At 36.3% G+C, this 21,580-nt stretch overlaps 1 protein-coding gene across 11 annotated transcripts in view; it reads right to left on the reverse strand.

Annotated features, from left to right (window-relative positions):
• The window catches only part of OtopLa (proton channel otopetrin-like a), a 598,778-nt gene that overhangs the window by 33,944 nt on the left and 543,254 nt on the right, over positions 1-21,580 (reverse strand). For all 11 annotated transcript variants that reach the window (XM_081752534.1, XM_081752533.1, XM_081752532.1 and 8 more), the window contains one exon: positions 17,587-17,844. In XM_081752534.1, the coding sequence (XP_081608660.1) occupies positions 17,587-17,844 (258 nt within the window). The remainder of the gene's footprint in view (positions 1-17,586; positions 17,845-21,580) is intronic.

Consider the following 21,580-nt stretch of genomic DNA (forward strand, 5'->3'; position numbering starts at 1 on the left):
TGAAAGTTTCAACATTCTGCATAGTCTAGAAATCGAAATATTTAAATAAATAAACTATACGTAAATCTTTAACAGAAGTCGGGCGATATGATGCTAGTTCTTCGCTTTGGAATTATATTAGATGTTCATTTTTCTTCGTGGCTGCAGCAGTTCATTGTTACTGCAAAATTTTATAAACATTAAATATTATCGCGGATAATTCTATTTTCAGTGAACATACGTAGGATTTTTTTTTCGTTCTTAATAAAGCTACCGAGTATTACATAGTATGGTGTGTGGGATGAAAGAGTCTTGGGTTCGAGTGAGGTTGTCGTGCGGTGATCGGAATGGGAAATGTTTGTAGTGACTATAGATTTTAAAGTGTTATGATGAAATGTGTAAATAGGCTGGGCGTAGATAGAGGAAACAGGGTGTTTGTAGAATATAGCGTCGTGGCAAATGAATATTAATGTGAATATGAATATAAAGTGTATGAATATTGTAGTAAATGAATATAGAATATAGGACACCCATATAGTTAAATGTATAGTAGCCCAGTGAATACTTCGCCGCGTGTTGATATATATATATATTGAATAGATACGTGTAGCTACAAACATCTCGGGTTCTGACCCCTGCACCATGATATCACGCAGACCGGAGGGCGATATATAGTCGGACTATGGTAATACTTTGTAGTTTAATGTGTTATAATAATAATCAACCATAGTAATACCATCTGATAGAAGGGGTAGCATCATATAATCGTTGACTAGACATATTGAATAATAAATTATGAAAAGACAATAGTAGTTATACAACAGGGCTGTAGTGAATCATATCTTCTGGTCGGAGTTTTAAAATAGAATATCCTGCTCCGTGAGATTTTTTTTTCCTTCACGTTACCTACTCGGGCTAGCTTACAATGTTCATGGAGGCGACAGCTCTGACAGGGTTACAGAATCAAAACAATTAATTATTGAAATTTATTATCGCGTACCCGGATGTCGACCCCTAGTCCCTTTAAGTATTTTCATTTCTTTTCTTAGTTTAATTAGACGAGGGAAATTAACGACATCCCAGACTGTGGCGTGTCTGCGCAGGGTAGCTATCGGTGATGTTTTGGTAATTGAAATCACCGATCCGAAATTCAGTTTATTTAATTTTTTTTTTATTTTGGCAAATCACTAATCAGGGATATCTTAGCTATTACTCTAGTTTCATTACTGTCCTAGAACCTCCTTAGTTCTTCTGAGGGGTCGAATGTTTTTTTTTTCTTACTTAGAGATTTCAAAACTGGGGACGCAGTTACCCGTCCCTTCCCCCTCTCCTTTTATCCTGCTGGTCTGGGCCGGATACGGGGATCGGATTTCAATCTTACAAGCAAATTCTTGTGGGATTGGGATCTGATGGACACAGAACTTGCATCCTTGGCAGCAGGAACTCCCTCTTAGTTTACGTATTTAAGTAAACCACCCTCTTTCGGCATATGTGAATATTTTGGCTATGAGTTGTTATATATTTAAATTCGATCACTCTTCTGTGTAGTGAGTAGTACTTTAATCTTTCTCCTTTCGTTGGCGCCGCTTTCTCTCTCTTGTCTCTTTCTTCCTTCTTACTTCGAGATTTATATTTTTTTTAAAATTTTCAACCTTCCCCCCCCCCGATTTTGAACTTGTCGCTTACGATTTATTTAACGTACAACTCTGATCTGAAATTACCAGCTGAGACGTTGCAAGACACGATTCATGGATAAAGTAGATAGTGATTGGGTCCTCCATCACATTTTGACCTATCGCCGAAATGAACAAAGACTTCGTAGTTGACGACACTTAAATTACGTTTTTTCACCGTCGTCCCTTTTAAGTTTTTTTTTAATCCATTGGTCACTTTCCTTTCTGTTTTGGTTTTCGATTACCTTGTAGTTGATCTGGGCCCAGAAATTGTATTTTAGGTTATCTAGTTATATCTTTAGAAATGCTCTGTGTTACGTGCCTGCCTTCCAAAGTTTTTTTTTTCCTCCATGATTTAAGCACGATTTGAATATATAAAAGTGAAAAATTTTATAGATGCGCGGTATCAGGTAGAAAAGCGATTTTCTTTTTCATATGTAATGTCGGAAGTCATTTGTTTTGGGACAATGTTTGCAACCTTGTAAAAAATTTTATTATTGGGGTGATTAATTTAAATGTGTGCGCATTTATTGAATATAAATATATATATATAGAGAGAGAGAAATGAATACGTCGAAATGTATATGTACTTAATATGTGAATATGATTTTAAAGTAAAAGTATAATATTAAATGTATTATGAATATATGTAAGAGCGCTCGTGTCTGTCCCCCTAAACGTGTATTGGTTGCTATAGTTTACTAGTAAGTTCTCCGACGAATGTAAGAATGTAGATTTTGTTAAGAATACCGCCGTGCACTCAAGTAATTTTCCTTTTCTGTTGAATAAATGTAAATGATACCTTATGTAATTATGTAATGGCATGTATTGGAAAGTAACGGCAGGTCTAAACGTAACTCACATCATAACGCATATTATCCTTGAACTACCAACCCAAAAACCATTGTGGAAAGTGCACCTTGAATCCTTCTCACCTTCATATGTATCCTGTGACTTGACCAGTTTTTTTTTTTTTTTTATCCTCAATTTGAACCTTTATACTCCGTACACCTGCGGGAGATCGTTTTTAAAAATCCGAATTATATACACATATATACGAAAGTGATCTAAAGGAAAGGTCTCATGACGTGTCCCAGTGTTGAATAAATAACTTAAAACTATCCAATTAATAAGTTTGGAAATGGACCGTCTAAGAGGAGAAACGTCCTCTAGCGATAGTGATTTTTCGAAATCCCTGGATGGGTATAAAGCGTCGCAGTGTGCGATTGCAGATATAAACTGTTAAAAGTTATAAACCAAGTATAGACGATGAATGGTTTTGTAAACCAATAGATATATATATATCTAGAGAGAGAGATATATATATAAACACGAACGAAGTTAAATGGAGCGAAATGTTCTGGACACTACGAGTAGTGCGTGATTTGTGATTTGAACGCTCAAAATTATTAATATTTTATTACCTAATGTGAGGTAGAGACTCATATAAGTTCTGATACACCAAAAAGTTTTTTTTTCTTTTCTTTCCTTTTTGTCAATTTTTTTTTTTTCAAGTGAAATAAGTGTCTTTTTGCGTATGTCGCAAATCATAATTTGTTTTAGCATGCCTAAGATATGATACATGTAAATAATTTTTTTTCTCTTTCTATTTGTCAAGATGATTGGACATATAAAAAATTACTAAAATATAACACTATGTACTCTATTGATATATAACCAAGAACTTGTGCTTTTAATATTTTCTTCATAATTATTTGTTTGTCTTTTCTTTTCACTATGGATGTAATAAATTATTTGTATCTTTGTAGTTAGTTGGTTTCCTTTAAACATATATACACTGTCCTGAGTGAGTGAGCGTGTGAATGCATGATAGATTTAATATAAGTAATTTTAGTGATATCATTTGTTGTATTAACATCTATAATATATGTGTTGTGTTTTAATATATGTGTTAAGGTAAATAACCTAGGTCATGAAGGACCGCTACTAATGGTTTGAATCGGCTCTAGGAGTGAAACAAAAATAGCAGGATGAGCCTAAATACGACATCTTTCTTCCAGGAAGTTGAAATTCTTATTGATACGATACATAAATTTATATTGAGTTTATAAGTCTGATTTTTTTTTTTTTTTTCCTCTTGGCTAATTCATATGTGTGGTCGATCCTAGAGAACAGAGTTCAGATGCTGGATGGTTATCAATCACCGGTTGGAATAACAGTACAAAGAATGATTTCATCTTTCTCGTTTCCAGGTCTAGGTCTGGGCAATCCCCCGGTCGTGGTGCCTGGAGCTAGGTCTGGGTGGTATAAGGGAACATGTGTCTATTCCGAAGCATTCCAAAATTGAGTAGTCATTAATAACATTTAGAATGATTCATCTTTCAACGACTTTCCCGACCTCTTACTATATTTCCGGAATTATCCAGTAATCTGTTTCTCATTAAAATACCCTATCTCTTTTCTTTCTTCTTTTCCTACCTCCTTCTTTTACCCTTCTACTTTCTTTTCTTTCTTTCCTATTTCTGAATGAAAGAAAACGGAGTCATGACAGAGTAGTCGCTATTTGCACGGTCAATAAGTTGTTTCGATGAGTTTTCTTCGGGAGTCCGATATGGAGTAATTAACGATAACAAGAAAGTTTATTGAAATTTACTGTATTGGAAAATAATCATGACTTCAATTAGTAGATGATGTTTCGTAAATCGTCCTCGTTAAAGAGAATTAATTTTAGCGACTTCTCTCCTCTACATTAGCTCTTTTCTTCGTTTACTTTCAATATTGGCTAACCGTGACAGGATCTGTTGCCCTGGAAACGGCGGTTTCTATGGCATCGGACTAACGTTTTTCTTTCAATATTGGCGACCGTTGACATCGGACAGTTACCATGGAAACAATTGTTTTCCCTGGTAACGAATCTGAAATTATTTATTAAACACTGTTTAGGATCGAGCACATATTGACTTGGCCACAAAAGGTGCATAATTAAAAAGTTATAGTGGGATTAAATAATTATAGTCATTGGCTGTTCTGCTATCTTTGTCTCTCTCTGTAGAAAGGGGGAAATGAAGGAATTTGCTAAAGTGACTTCTTAAATTTGAAAATGCTGGAAGTTGACCCAAGGAGGGAATTAGATAGGAGTCCCTTAATTTATGAATAGTACCTGATTAATAAGTATTGTTAGTTTATAAGGATATAATTGCATGTGTTTATATTGTGTCTTTTTATATGGAAACTATGGCAACTAATAGGGAAGTAGTATCACACGAGAACGCGGAAGTCTCATGTACACAATGTACTTTAGAAAGTAGTGAGAAAAGAGCTCGCGTCTCTCGTAGGCTAGTGAGGTGTCACGAATGTGGGCTGAAATGGATACATTTCAAATGTATTAATTTAGAGGATACTGCTAAAAATGCAGAAAAGGTCCGGGCTGGTGAAATAGTTAAATACTGCAAAGAATGTGAGGGGAAGCTCCACCAGTCGCGTGAACCCATGAGTTTATCCTCTGAGAGAGAAGAGGAACATCCCGATTCAGACGGTGAGCGAGGGTATAGTACCCCGAAGAACCGAGGCCAAATATCTCCAGTGGAGATATCTGACCTCGATGATGATGAAAGAGATGGGGATCCAAGTGGTGATAAAACCAAAGAAAAGCAAGGGAAGACTGTGTCATCTAATAATGACGCTCTCCTCCTTTCATTGCAACAAATGTTACAAAAAATAGATGAAAAAATAGATAATAATAGCCGAGAAATGAGACGCGAAATGAATGAAAATAGCCTGGAAATGAGACGCGAAATGAATGAAAATAGCCTGGAAATGAGACGCGAAATGAATAAGAATAGCCGGGAAATGAATGAAAAAATAGATGCCTCGAACCGAGAAACCGAATCTCGATTCGAAGTATTAACTCACAAAATAGACAATATATGTGTAGACTTCGTTTCCTCAATAAACAAATTGAGGGAGCAAACGTCTACTGAAATTGATTTGGTCAGATGCGAGGCTCAACAGTCCATAAAGCAACTTCAGCAGGAGACTGAAAGTAAATTAGATCATGTAAATTCTGAAATTGAACAAATGGATACTAAATTGTATAAAATCAACAATAAATTAGAAACACAGCAGGCCGAAATTGATAGTTTAAAGTCAACCTTGTCAGACCTATCATTGGAAACCAAACTGGAAGTAACTGACCAGAAAATTTCGAAAATTCAAAACGAGATAGCAAATATTCAAAAAGAAATGACAAAATCTAGTCGCGAAAAATCAGAGGTAACCTATCCTTTCCCCGGTAGCGATTCCTCAGAAATATTACCTGCTATAACAACTACCCGTGGCGCAGGAAAAGAAAATTTAACGTCAGTTGATGCACGGGATATTGCGACGCACTACCCCATGCATCGGTCAGAACCAAAGTCGTGGTTCAATTCCAATAGTGTGCCGAATCAGTCGAGTGTTGTGACGACTACGGTCACTAGCGTGAGTGCTCCCTCCTTACATGGAGGTATACAATCACATAGCGTGTTGCCGGGAAGAGGAGATGGGTGCCATTCTGAGTCGTTGTTCATGGGTGCGATTGGTCCGGGGATGGAGCCCAACATATTCAATACGACCAACAAAATCCCTTTCTCTTACATGGGTAATTATAATACCGCTACTACGTCGTCGGTGGTAAATCCGGTGACGACTCCGATTGTGCAGGATAATATGTTAATTCCCAGTAACTATTCCCCTGCTTATGTTAGTATGGGTTCCAAGGTTTCGCTGAGGGACATCGAACGTTTTCCCACTTTTGACGGGAATATTACCAATGGACAGCCTCGTGTTTTTCTGCGTAGATTGCAGCAGTGTTTAGAAATGTATCGGCTGACCGATAGAGAACGTTTACAAATAGTTGAAAAACTTTTAATTACAGCATCAGGCGCATGGTTTGCTTCTATTAAATATAGAATTCATACGTTTGATGATTTTCTGATCCTTTTTAAGGAAGAATACTGCAACGAACATATAGAGAGGCTTCAGAAACGCAACCTCCAATCTTTAAGATATGATCGGGCCAAGTATGGGTCCCTTTTGGACTATGCTTGGAAGATCATCGAACTGTACTATCAGATCGCGGAAAATCCATCGCAAGCCGAACTAGTAGACATCATAGTGAACGCTCTTCCACCAGATGAGTCGCGGGCTATTGCTTCTCACTTGTGCCAAACGGTGCGAGAAGTTACGTCACGCCTAGCTGCCCTGTGTGGGAAAGGAACTGGAGGCCCACCAAAGAGGTATTTCGCCCGACAAGCAAAAGTTGTGAAACCCGTGAAAAGCAAGGCAACGGCAAGTTGCCAAACGGACTTTCTGAGTTACACCCAAGCTGGATCTCGCTATCCGAGTGGGAGTGGCTCAGAAAGCAATCAATATAACGGTCGACGTCTGTTCCGTAACCGACCGATGTTTAACAATCGCCGGGGTTATCGCCCCTATGACCGCACAATGGGGGAATCGAACCCGAATAGGGACGATAATAGGAGGAACTTTAACGGGGCGTACCGGAGAAGAGAAAACGGTACTTGTCAAAACGGCAATGTTAACAATAACTGTGCAAGTAGATCTCAGAATTCTGCCCCTTCGCAAATACCAACTAATGGCGGAAATGGAATTCTAGCCACTCGAGGGATTGATAGTCGCGAGACCGCTGTCAAATCGACAAACTAATTCCGCAACTACCTGGTGAAATGAGGAAGGATAGTTATATGAGTTGTCTCTTTCAATATCTCAGCTGGAACTCCTGTCAGTTCTGTTCCTTTGCGAACATTTTGAGCAGAAAAATTATTGAAAAATTGCGCTGTATTACACAATCTAAAAGGTGAAAGTATCGGAACTCACAATTTCCAAAATCTTAAGCTTTTCAACTGTACTGAGGACAAAAAACGGGAACTTCTATCTCAATACCCAAAGTGAATGTTACACTGTCTCATTTGAGTGCATGAGTGTATGAGTGAGTAGTTAGTTTATTAGTATTAATACATGTTAATTCTATTCAACAAAATTTTGTTATTCAAACAAAATTTTTTTTAACGACGCCGGGGAACTGTAATATGCCATTACAGTCTAATGATATTATGTTCTTAACAGGAGGGTGCTCGAAATTTTTTGCACCGACTGTATCTGACGTTTAACAAAAAATTTCTGGCTGTTCATATAATTCGTAATTTTGTTCGTTATTTTATTTCAAATTAACATGAAAAAACTAAAAAATTCATTAGGAATTATAGTTTTGGGAATCAATATCTTTATTTATATTTTAAATTAGTTATAAGTGTTGCATATGTATATGTAAATGGATTATTACAATTCTTACGGTGTCAGTGCTATCTGAAAATATAGATCCACTATTGGACGGAACTTTCCAGATCAAATAACCAATCTAAAAGTTGACAGAATTTTCAGGACCACCCTTCACCTCTCTTTTAGATACCTAGGTCCTTCTAAAATCTAGTTTGATCCAGATTTTACCAAATTTTATTCGTTTCAAAGTCCCACCGCCAAAATGCTTAGTTTTGATTGGCTGATAAACCCATGCTATGATATTAGGGCGCAATTATTCCATTCCATGCCTGAAATTGTGGTCGACGACATTAGTTTTTTTTGCTTCGTAAATGGACTGATTCCTGCAGTGGTAAACATCAAAATTCAGGTAATATTTGGATTTTATTAACATGAAAAGTCACTGGAAGTCTCAAGGAGCCATAAACTATTAAATTTTTCGAACAACACTGGTTTAAAAAACTGAGAATAGTAAGTGCAAGATACTGACGCCATGATTTCATCTGCCGATCGATATGGACAGGATTCAGAAGTATTGTGATTTCCGTTTTCTTCCTAAATCCGGTTCAGAAGATCAGTGTTTCCCCTTATATTTTCACCTCCAATTTTCCTGATAATTGAGGGTTACAAGACCTGTCCATATATAGATTTGTTTATGTAGGTAGCGAGTGATTTTTTTTTAAATTACATACATGGCGGTATTCAATTTTGTTGTAGTTAGGATAGTAACCATAATGCACTTGTAATTTTACAGTGAGGGCTCCTATCTGACTCCCAACTTGGGAGTACGGCTTCCAGCGGGATGAGTTGAACATTTAGTTTGTTTCCGGGTTCCTGCCCCTTCAGGGCAGGGGTCCTATTGTTAGCTAATACTTCGATATGTCCCCTCGGGGGCATTGATTAAACAGTTAAGAATGTGATTCAGTGAATACAGGGCCAGTTGGCCCTGTTCCTTTCTTCCCCTTTTCCTTTCGAGCCGATTTAACATGGTAAAATATGAATGTTTTCTGTATATATTTATTAGTATAACATGTATTAATGTAGTGTGTAGTATGAATGTGGCATGTATGTGTTCGTAATGTAGAAACATGTTCTAGTACTAGTAATTGTGGTAGTTAAGTGATGAAAGAGTGTGTGAGATAATTAAATATGGACAGTGTAGTATTTACTATGCGATATTTTTATTATTCCGTCATTAAGTGAACTCATACACAATATTCAAAAGTGAACGTAATATAGTATAATAATTCCGTGTACAAGGTCACATTCAGTTGTTCAAGGGTTGATTATATCGTCGCTAGCCCTAGTGTCAAAAGTCAGTACTAACCGCCATTCTTCTGTCGAGGTACTTAGTGATTTAGTTTTCATGAAATTGACCTTTCTTTCCGAAATAAAACCTAGAAGGTATAATTCACAGCCCATATGAATGTACAGTTAGGTCAAGTGACCCAAAATTAATATATTCTGAAAGTTTCAACATTCTGCATAGTCTAGAAATCGAAATATTTAAATAAATAAACTATACGTAAATCTTTAACAGAAGTCGGGCGATATGATGCTAGTTCTTCGCTTTGGAATTATATTAGATGTTCATTTTTCTTCGTGGCTGCAGCAGTTCATTGTTACTGCAAAATTTTATAAACATTAAATATTATCGCGGATAATTCTATTTTCAGTGAACATACGTAGGATTTTTTTTTTCGTTCTTAATAAAGCTACCGAGTATTACATAGTATTGTGTGTGGGATGAAAGAGTCTTGGGTTCGAGTGAGGTTGTCGTGCGGTGATCGGAATGGGAAATGTTTGTAGTGACTATAGATTTTAAAGTGTTATGATGAAATGTGTAAATAGGCTGGGCGTAGATAGAGGAAACAGGGTGTTTGTAGAATATAGCGTCGTGGCAAATGAATATTAATGTGAATATGAATATAAAGTGTATGAATATTGTAGTAAATGAATATAGAATATAGGACACCCATATAGTTAAATGTATAGTAGCCCAGTGAATACTTGGCCGCGTGTTGATATATATATATATATATTGAATAGATACGTGTAGCTACAAACATCTCGGGTTCTGACCCCTGCACCATGATATCACGCGGACCGGAGGGCGATATATAGTCGGACTATGGTAATACTTTGTAGTTTAATGTGTTATAATAATAATCAACCATAGTAATACCATCTGATAGAAGGGGTAGCATCATATAATCGTTGACTAGACATATTGAATAATAAATTATGAAAAGACAATAGTAGTTATACAACAGGGCTGTAGTGAATCATATCTTCTGGTCGGAGTTTTAAAATAGAATATCCTGCTCCGTGAGATTTTTTTTTTCCTTCACGTTACCTACTCGGGCTAGCTTACAATGTTCATGGAGGCGACAGCTCTGACAGGGTTACAGAATCAAAACAATTAATTATTGAAATTTATTATCGCGTACCCGGATGTCGACCCCTAGTCCCTTTAAGTATTTTCATTTCTTTTCTTAGTTTAATTAGACGAGGGAAATTAACGACATCCCAGACTGTGGCGTGTCTGCGCAGGGTAGCTATCGGTGATGTTTTGGTAATTGAAATCACCGATCCGAAATTCAGTTTATTTAATTTTTTTTTTATTTTGGCAAATCACTAATCAGGGATATCTTAGCTATTACTCTAGTTTCATTACTGTCCTAGAACCTCCTTAGTTCTTCTGAGGGGTCGAATGTTTTTTTTTCTTACTTAGAGATTTCAAAACTGGGGACGCAGTTACCCGTCCCTTCCCCCTCTCCTTTTATCCTGCTGGTCTGGGCCGGATACGGGGATCGGATTTCAATCTTACAAGCAAATTCTTGTGGGATTGGGATCTGATGGACACAGAACTTGCATCCTTGGCAGCAGGAACTCCCTCTTAGTTTACGTATTTAAGTAAACCACCCTCTTTCGACATATGTGAATATTTTGGCTATGAGTTGTTATATATTTAAATTCGATCACTCTTCTGTGTAGTGAGTAGTACTTTAATCTTTCTCCTTTCGTTGGCGCCGCTTTCTCTCTCTTGTCTCTTTCTTCCTTCTTACTTCGAGATTTATATTTTTTTTTAAATTTTCAACCTTCCCCCCCCCCCGATTTTGAACTTGTCGCTTACGATTTATTTAACGTACAACTCTGATCTGAAATTACCAGCTGAGACGTTGCAAGACACGATTCATGGATAAAGTAGATAGTGATTGGGTCCTCCATCACATTTTGACCTATCGCCGAAATGAACAAAGACTTCGTAGTTGACGACACTTAAATTACGTTTTTTCACCGTCGTCCCTTTTAAGTTTTTTTTTAATCCATTGGTCACTTTCCTTTCTGTTTTGGTTTTCGATTACCTTGTAGTTGATCTGGGCCCAGAAATTGTATTTTAGGTTATCTAGTTATATCTTTAGAAATGCTCTGTGTTACGTGCCTGCCTTCCAAAGTTTTTTTTTTCCTCCATGATTTAAGCACAATTTGAATATATAAAAGTGAAAAATTTTATAGATGCGCGGTATCAGGTAGAAAAGCGATTTTCTTTTTCATATGTAATGTCGGAAGTCATTTGTTTTGGGACAATGTTTGCAACCTTGTAAAAAATTTTATTATTGGGGTGATTAATTTAAATGTGTGCGCATTTATTGAATATAAATATATATATATAGAGAGAGAGAAATGAATACGTCGAAATGTATATGTACTTAATATGTGAATATGATTTTAAAGTAAAAGTATAATATTAAATGTATTATGAATATATGTAAGAGCGCTCGTGTCTGTCCCCCTAAACGTGTATTGGTTGCTATAGTTTACTAGTAAGTTCTCCGACGAATGTAAGAATGTAGATTTTGTTAAGAATACCGCCGTGCACTCAAGTAATTTTCCTTTTCTGTTGAATAAATGTAAATGATACCTTATGTAATTATGTAATGGCATGTATTGGAAAGTAACGGCAGGTCTAAACGTAACTCACATCATAACGCATATTATCCTTGAACTACCAACCCAAAAACCATTGTGGAAAGTGCACCTTGAATCCTTCTCACCTTCATATGTATCCTGTGACTTGACCAGTTTTTTTTTTTTTTATCCTCAATTTGAACCTTTATACTCCGTACACCTGCGGGAGATCGTTTTTAAAAATCCGAATTATATACACATATATACGAAAGTGATCTAAAGGAAAGGTCTCATGACGTGTCCCAGTGTTGAATAAATAACTTAAAACTATCCAATTAATAAGTTTGGAAATGGACCGTCTAAGAGGAGAAACGTCCTCTAGCGATAGTGATTTTTCGAAATCCCTGGATGGGTATAAAGCGTCGCAGTGTGCGATTGCAGATATAAACTGTTAAAAGTTATAAACCAAGTATAGACGATGAATGGTTTTGTAAACCAATAGATATATATATATCTAGAGAGAGATATATATATATAAACACGAACGAAGTTAAATGGAGCGAAATGTTCTGGACACTACGAGTAGTGCGTGATTTGTGATTTGAACGCTCAAAATTATTAATATTTTATTACCTAATGTGAGGTAGAGACTCATATAAGTTCTGATACACCAAAAAGTTTTTTTTTCTTTTCTTTCCTTTTTGTCAATTTTTTTTTTTCAAGTGAAATAAGTGTCTTTTTGCGTATGTCGCAAATCATAATTTGTTTTAGCATGCCTAAGATATGATACATGTAAATAATTTTTTTTCTCTTTCTATTTGTCAAGATGATTGGACATATAAAAAATTACTAAAATATAACACTATGTACTCTATTGATATATAACCAAGAACTTGTGCTTTTAATATTTTCTTCATAATTATTTGTTTGTCTTTTCTTTTCACTATGGATGTAATAAATTATTTGTATCTTTGTAGTTAGTTGGTTTCCTTTAAACATATATACACTGTCCTGAGTGAGTGAGCGTGTGAATGCATGATAGATTTAATATAAGTAATTTTAGTGATATCATTTGTTGTATTAACATCTATAATATATGTGTTGTGTTTTAATATATGTGTTAAGGTAAATAACCTAGGTCATGAAGGACCGCTACTAATGGTTTGAATCGGCTCTAGGAGTGAAACAAAAATAGCAGGATGAGCCTAAATACGACATCTTTCTTCCAGGAAGTTGAAATTCTTATTGATACGATACATAAATTTATATTGAGTTTATAAGTCTGATTTTTTTTTTTTTTTTCCTCTTGGCTAATTCATATGTGTGGTCGATCCTAGAGAACAGAGTTCAGATGCTGGATGGTTATCAATCACCGGTTGGAATAACAGTACAAAGAATGATTTCATCTTTCTCGTTTCCAGGTCTAGGTCTGGGCAATCCCCCGGTCGTGGTGCCTGGAGCTAGGTCTGGGTGGTATAAGGGAACATGTGTCTATTCCGAAGCATTCCAAAATTGAGTAGTCATTAATAACATTTAGAATGATTCATCTTTCAACGACTTTCCCGACCTCTTACTATATTTCCGGAATTATCCAGTAATCTGTTTCTCATTAAAATACCCTATCTCTTTTCTTTCTTCTTTTCCTACCTCCTTCTTTTACCCTTCTACTTTCTTTTCTTTCTTTCCTATTTCTGAATGAAAGAAAACGGAGTCATGACAGAGTAGTCGCTATTTGCACGGTCAATAAGTTGTTTCGATGAGTTTTCTTCGGGAGTCCGATATGGAGTAATTAACGATAACAAGAAAGTTTATTGAAATTTACTGTATTGGAAAATAATCATGACTTCAATTAGTAGATGATGTTTCGTAAATCGTCCTCGTTAAAGAGAATTAATTTTAGCGACTTCTCTCCTCTACATTAGCTCTTTTCTTCGTTTACTTTCAATATTGGCTAACCGTGACAGGATCTGTTGCCCTGGAAACGGCGGTTTCTATGGCATCGGACTAACGTTTTCTTTCAACCTTATCGTGAACAGTACAAAATTCCCACATCGCGACATTCATGAATATACTTGGACCTCACCAGATGTAAAAACACATAATCAAACTGATCACCAAGAGAGAACAGTTTAGCATAATTGATGTTTCGCCGTTCAGAGGAGCTGACTGTAACACTGATCACTAGCAGGTAGCAGCGAAACTAAGAGAGAGATTATCGTTGAATAAAGAAAATATTTTACATGTGAAAACGGAGAAATTTAGTCTAAAAATATCAGAGGAGAGCCAGTCGAGGGGGGAATACCAGATTGAAATGTCGAATAGTGTTTTAGAAGGTTCGGAGTGCACTAGTGTTGAGGATACTTGGGTCGAAATTAGGGATAGCATTAAAATTTCAGCAAAAAAAAAAAAAAAAAAAGGCACGCGGAAATACATAGGAACAAACCATGGTTCGACTATGAATTTACTTAACTAGCAGAGCAGAGAAAACAGACATAAAATCCTGAGACGAATATTCGTACCCAAGAGGAACGGGAATGGGAATGACGGAAACTTCATGTAGCCAGAATAAAAGAAAGTAGGAACACTTTGGAAGTTTTAACTGAAAATCCAACCCGAAAATTAGGAAGACCTACGGGCAGATAGGAGAACAATATCGAGATGGATCTCGCAGAGATAGGAATCCAAAGTACAAACTGGATCCAGTTGGCTAAAGATAGAAGTCAGTGGAGAGCTTTTGTGAACGCGGCATTCAACCTCTGGGTGCCACAGGCCATAGAATTAGTTAGTTAATTAGTTAGTTATAAACTTCTGTGCCTCATTTCTAAACACATAGGCAATCATTTGCATTAGTATTCGTTCCAAATAACGACTATACTGATCTGACAAAGCCTACAATTTTGACACGAATTCCTTGAACTGTTTCAGAGAAAAAGTATAAATTTGCAGTTCCTTTTCATTGTGTATAATGCAGGTTGTATGAAACACAGTTAGAAGTCAAAATTAGCATCGTTGGTATATATTTCCAAAGTACCACACTTCTTGCTGTAATAATATCCGTGATTCGAACATTCTTGTTCCTCACGTACATATCCCCTTTAAATCTCCAGCATGATCGCACTCTTGCAACTATATGATTAATTTGCTCCCTTTCGTTGTCGCAAACCAGGGTTAAATTCCCAGTGACATGTACTTGGTCCAGATCAATCGTAAAATGTAATATGACAACTCACAAAGTCTTGAACATTTGATTCGAGATTCCATGTATAATTAATACAGACTTATTGCTAAAAATGAACTTCAAACAGCAGATAATGCTGATTTCCTTAAGTAAGATAAACAAAATATTCCCTTAACTACTAACTTAATTACTTAATAAACAAGATTCAATGGAATTCCGTTTTACAAGTATTAGAATAGTATTTACGTACTGCAGATTTGATTTTTTTCGATTCTATTAATTTTGTAGATTAACAAAGTAAGAAGAAAAACATTTCTAACAGCACATGACTCACAGAGTTGTTAATTTTCAATCTCAGAAGGAATATATTAATAGTAAATGATGCATCAAACAACAAAATATATTGTAGTGAATAAATATCTTGTATGTTGAGTAATGATAAGTATTAGTATACTAAAAGCGAAGCTCTAGTTTATTAAGTTATTGTTTTCATAATAAATAGATCCATTTAATACAATATTTTTCAGTATTCCTACATTGATATATTAATTATGTTTATTGTATAATCTGAACGCTAGATAATAAGGATTTTAATAAATAAGTTTATTCATCAAAAGTATTACTATAATATTAATGAATGTTATCCAGCGCATAGGTAGCCAGTGTATAGTTTCACGAACTAGGACCATACCAACTCACTTCCCATATAAACTCACAAACTCACTAGGACCATACAAACTTACGAGTCCAACCCCGTTCTCATTACTTTCCTTATGCAGACTTTCATTCCCTATAATCGGTTTCAAAACCTATGTTTTTGCCCTACCTTCGCATTGAAATTCCCTAATAGAATTTTCATATGGTACCGCAGGAGTTGATCAAATACCCGTTCCACTTTTTCGTAAAAACTGCTTTATATCGCCCATCTTGTCTTCTGTTGGAACATGTACATTTAGAACAGTGTTTCAGCCACAAGTTAAAATATTCAATGCACATAATGATCTTAGTTTAAGACGTATTTAGTAGTAATACTGCTAAAGTATATTTCATAAAATAAAGCATATACCAGAAAAGAAGGTACCATAGCATAAAAAATGTACTTTTGAGCAAAACGTATATAAAAATTAAGAGACTATCACGCTATTATTCGGATTCGAATCACCTAGAATTCGCTGTACCCATGTTCTTTCTTGTCTTGTTAGACTTTCTTCTGTGCTGTTTTCAGTTTTGTTTGCTCCTTGTTCTTTTGTCAGTTCTTGTTGCTCTCTTGAGATGTTTTCAATCAATGTTCTTGAAACTTGCTGTTGTGTAAGAATCGTATGTCAACCTTAATTCCTTCAGATCTTCACTTCCTATCAAGAAACCTTTATTAAAACACAGAAAGGCGTTATTAACAGCTGTTTGAGTTAGTATAACCGAACTCTAACTTTCCTCTTCTTATCCAGCTAACTTAACCTTCCCCGTTTCGAAGAATTAAACTTGGAACTCTCACATAAAAGGAGAAAACGCTAGTTATTCATCTACAAGGATTTATACAGATTACCTGGTTAATGGTATATTAGGTCTTTCAATCGTTATGGCACAGAGTAATTATAGCAGAAAAATGTCCCTCAATAAGTTACAGTAGTATATTGGGTCTTCCAATCGCTATGGTACAGAGTAAGTACAATAGAAAAATGTCCTTCCTTAATTTCTTCGTACAAAAGTTAAACGTGTACTGAGGTTGATTCATTTATATTGAGCAGAAGTCGATGTGCAACTCATCTCCATGAGATTACCACGAGGCAAGCAGCAGTGTCTCAATAGTCACGTAGTAGAGCAGTGTAGTCGAGCATAGTCTGGTGGTGCCAAAACTGAACAGATTCTGGGACGAGTTCATTGCAACACTTTGTGACGCTAAGTTCACGGTGTTGCAGAAATGTATTAAGTGCATAATGTTCATGTAGGCCGTGCCACTGTGAATCGTATTATTCGGAGATATGCGGCACAGAGTTCTGGCCCCTCCACACTAATGCGAGCAGCTAGAACCGTTTCCCAAAAAGGTTCATAATTGTGGACGGTTTCTCGTACAGGGTCAATGTGTCTCCGAAAGATGGAGCGAAATGTCACGCTGCGTACTATGAGAATCATGTCCTAACTGAAATGTATTAGCATGAAATCCCAGCATTGCACGGACAAGACTTAGGTTGAACTGCACTAAGTCAAAGCACAGCGAAAACATTGCTGGAATTCTATCGCCGTAAGGAACAAGAAATTCCTGTCAAGAGTCTAGGTGCAGGAAAGACTACTATGCTTTCAGACTCCTAAAGCGGCACTTGTCCCATCGTCGAGTCCGCACCATCAATGGTCTGTGGAAAGCCTGTAAAGAGGAACGGAATGCAATACCCCACGGTACAGCTACAACGCAGTTTCCTGCTATGGAAACTCCGATGCTGGGTAAACATTCAGTAGAGGTGGACACAACCAATGGTGAAAATATGGCATTTTTAAGATAAGTCGCACACTCAAATTCGGCTCAATGTAAGTGAATCAACCTCAGTAATGGCAGTAACTTTCCATTCTTACCTAATGAAGCCTATGAAAATGGCGATGATACTAAGCACCATGACAGCACAATGAGAGACGTCGGCCAAGTAAATGGCGAGTCGTCTAAGGTCTGGATGGCGAATGAGAACGAAAAACAGAATGAGACAAATGAGAGAGCCCACCAATAGCAGTAGTCCAAAGAATAATCCTTTGCTGGCTCCTACACAATCCACACGGCTATGGACATGATGAGACACAACGCTCAAGTGTTCGGTTACTTCCTCTTCGGTCACATATCTGGAAAGAAAAAGTGACAATTAGGTAGTACGTAGAAATAACATCTTAGTATACGTCTAATCAAATACTTAGTCATCTTACACTTGGTATATCTATAATCACGTACTTTGTCATCTTACATAGAAATAACACCTAGATAAATATATCTAATCAAATACTGTGTCATCTTACATATAAATAGCATCTTGGTATATCTATAATCATATACTTTTGTCATCTTACATAAAAATAACACCTTGGTATATCTCTAATCAAATACTTTTATCATCTTACATAGAAATAACACCTTAGAACACCTCTAATCAAAGTCTTAGACAAAAATATATAAGCAAACAAGTAAAAATTTCGAACTATGGAAATGCTGTTTTGATTTGGGATAAGTACTTCCTTCGTAGTTCACTCAACTCAACTTCAGGGTTTAGTTAACTTCAATCTTCAGCTTTGCAGTAATTTTACTCATCTTAACCTCAGTATTTCTAGCCTTCATCCAAACTCAATGCGCTGAAATTACTCACATGAATATCAGGTGTATAAGCTTAAGTCCGCCGTTTGCTCATAGATGGCGTTCGTGTGCGTTTGAAGCTACCATGGCATGCCATACCCAGGGGTGTAGCCATGGGGGGGCCCATCGGGGCCTGGCCCCCCCAAATGACTTCCTGGCCCCCCCAAATGACCAGCTTTTAAAACATCATTGTAAGATTACCTCGCTTCAGTCACTTGAAAATAACAAAGTTTGCATATAATTGATCATTTACGGTAAAACAGTATGGGAAAATACTATTTTACTATACCAATCGAAAAATTGTATGGTATTTCCTCCTTATACCAGTCGGAAAACAGTATGGTTTATTATTTTTTTTTACAGCAGATCACACAGTTTACTGCGATATATATCTGACACTTTGAAAACAAATGTTTCAAAAATTTACTGTAATTACTACCATAAAACAATGGTACTAAACTGATTTCTAAGTAGGCCTGCATTACATTTTTTATATGCTGTAACTAGTATTTAAAAAAAAAACATATTTATATCAGATGAAAAATTTGGTGAAAAACAACGTTTTTCGGTATGGATTTCAATTAATCGGTAATTTTCAATTATTTTTACATGTCACCATCCCCCTTAAGAGTAATAATGGGGACTGAATTTAGATTTAAACGGCATCAGAAGTGGTACTTTTCGTATCAGCCACTCCGAAAACTATGATTCAACATTAATATTGGTCATTTTCGATCATTTTTGTATATCTCCCCCTTCTCTTCAAAGTGCACATTCAAAGTAAAGCTATAAAAAACATTCCAGGCCCGAAACTCATCTACGTTGAAAAGTTAATCGAAATCAGTCGGGTGGCTCAAGAGTTGTTACAAATGTAGTAATTTCATTATATATATATATATATATATATATATATATATATATATATTACAGAGTGAATGGTAACTACGTGGACAAATTTGGGCGGGTGATAGTTCATCTAACAAGAAACAAAAAAAAAGTCGTAGTGAACATGGGAAATTCCGTCCCGTTTAGGACTGACAGAGTGTCGAAAGCAATACATCATAGAGAGTGCGGTTAAAAATGTCACTTAGAAAATCATACCTACTCTGTTGAAAAATGCATGTTTGGAAACACAGCTATGCGTGCGCACGGAATTCCCCAAAGGAACGGAGGGATTCCCGGATATGCTGTAAAGGAAAGAAGTGTCACATGTTGTTAATCCCGTGCGCACACGTAGCTGCGTTTTTAAATATGGATTTTTCAATAGAGTAGGTATGACTTTCTAAGTGACGTTTTTAACCGCACTCTCCACGATGTATTGTTTTTAAGCTGTTGGCCACTGAAGTACATGTTCCCATGCTTTCAACACTCTGTCATTCCTAAACGGAACGGAATTTCCCCCATGTTTACTAGGACATCTTTGCTTTTTTAAAGATATAATATCACCCGTCCAAGTTCGTCCACGTAGTTACCGTTCACCCTGTATATATAGATAGATAAATAAATAATTACATTATTTCGGAAAGTTTCGAACTATAGCCTATATAAATTGAATCATACAGAAGTTATTCGAAGACGCACTAGACACCAGCATGACTGGTGAAGAACTCTGTGTGTATCACAATACAATAAAACTCGGTTTTGCGGCTATCGCAGCATTGCATTTACGTCACACGATTTTCTGGAGTTAGTTATTAGTGATCGTAACCACCGCTTTAAAATTCCTTCGCGTTCCCACTTGTATCGCTATTTCTGAGAATATTATTTAAAACTTCTGATTCGAATCATTACCCACTCTTTCCTTCGAAGAAGTTTCTCATGTGAAACAGAAGAAACTTTTTTTTTCTTGAAACATTTTTTGACGGAACAATGCACGATTTGCAGACCTAAAGATATTAAAAACCTAATTCGTCGGATATTATTGTCGTACTACTTTATTATTATTATTTTTGGATTTGAATATTTCTGAAGAAATCGAGTTTATTCGCATTCTCGCACTTTTTTTTTTTTTTTTTTTTTTTTTTAAGAATTTGTATAGTGATAAACTGAAGTCCGAAGTGCAAAGAAGATGCTCGAAAGCTTGTTTACAAACGAGATGTCCCTGCTCCTTCACGTGCGCAGCCACTTCGAATCTGTGGTCGACGAGGAACAGAACTCTGCATCGTTAACACTGGCGAACTTCAAATGCACGAAGCACCCTGTATCTCGGAAGAAGAGGTCGATGTTATTTCTTTAAATCCTGTTTTAACTGCATCTTCCGCAGTACTTTCTTCTTGCCAATCACCAGTGACCTAAAATGATGGGTGCGACCTCCTTGGTTAATTAAACAACCTTATGGGGATAAAAGATTATTACGAGTCTACCATTTTCTAATACTTTGATTTGTTGGCGAAAAACGCTATAAATATATTCACAATAATATAAGCATTTTCTAATAAAAAGTTCTACCATTAAAAATAGTTTTTTATTGTAATAACCCTTAAAATAATCAAAATAATGAAAAAATAAAGATCAAAAAGTGTTACGTAACAAAGGGGTGGGGTTCGGCCTTGCGTTACGAAGTGTGACAAGCAGGAGGGTGGGGTAAAATTGGTCAAAAATAGCGTTACGTAATATGTGGACGGCCCCTAGAACAGGAAATAAGACATACAGTACTGGCACAATTATTATGGATTTTTGGAAAAAACATAATTTTTCTACAAAAACGACATTTAAGTAAACAAATAATAATGCAAATCAATTTTATTCACAAATAGTGAGTACGTCAATAGTAAACAACTATTTTAATATTTAGTTTGTTCACCCTTTGCATTAACAAGTGCTTTAACACGTCTGGGAGTTCCAGTGATCAACTTCCTGCACAATTCCCTGATTCTACCTGAATGAATACATACTTTGATAAGACGTTGTATGAGCTCTGCTTTGGTCGTTACGGGAACTTCATGTATTTCATCTTTCAATACAGACCATAAACTCTCAATCGGATTCATATCCGGGGAATTTCCAGGCCATGAGAGCACTTCTACACCATTTTCTTCAAACCAGGTCTTCACTGACCTTGCCGTATGACACGGGGCAGAGTCCTGTTGAAAAATCCAAGGTCTATCGTCAAACCAGTCCCTTGTTTGAGGTAGCAAACGTCTTTGTAGTACTTCTTTGTACTTATACTGGTCCATGGTGCCATCAACAATCTCCAAACGAATTGTTCCATGCACAGAAATGGATCCCCAGACC

This window comes from Thermobia domestica, chromosome 3 (assembly GCF_964235325.1).
Source record: "Thermobia domestica chromosome 3, izTheDome1.hap1.1, whole genome shotgun sequence".
Lineage (NCBI taxonomy): Eukaryota > Metazoa > Arthropoda > Insecta > Zygentoma > Lepismatidae > Thermobia > Thermobia domestica.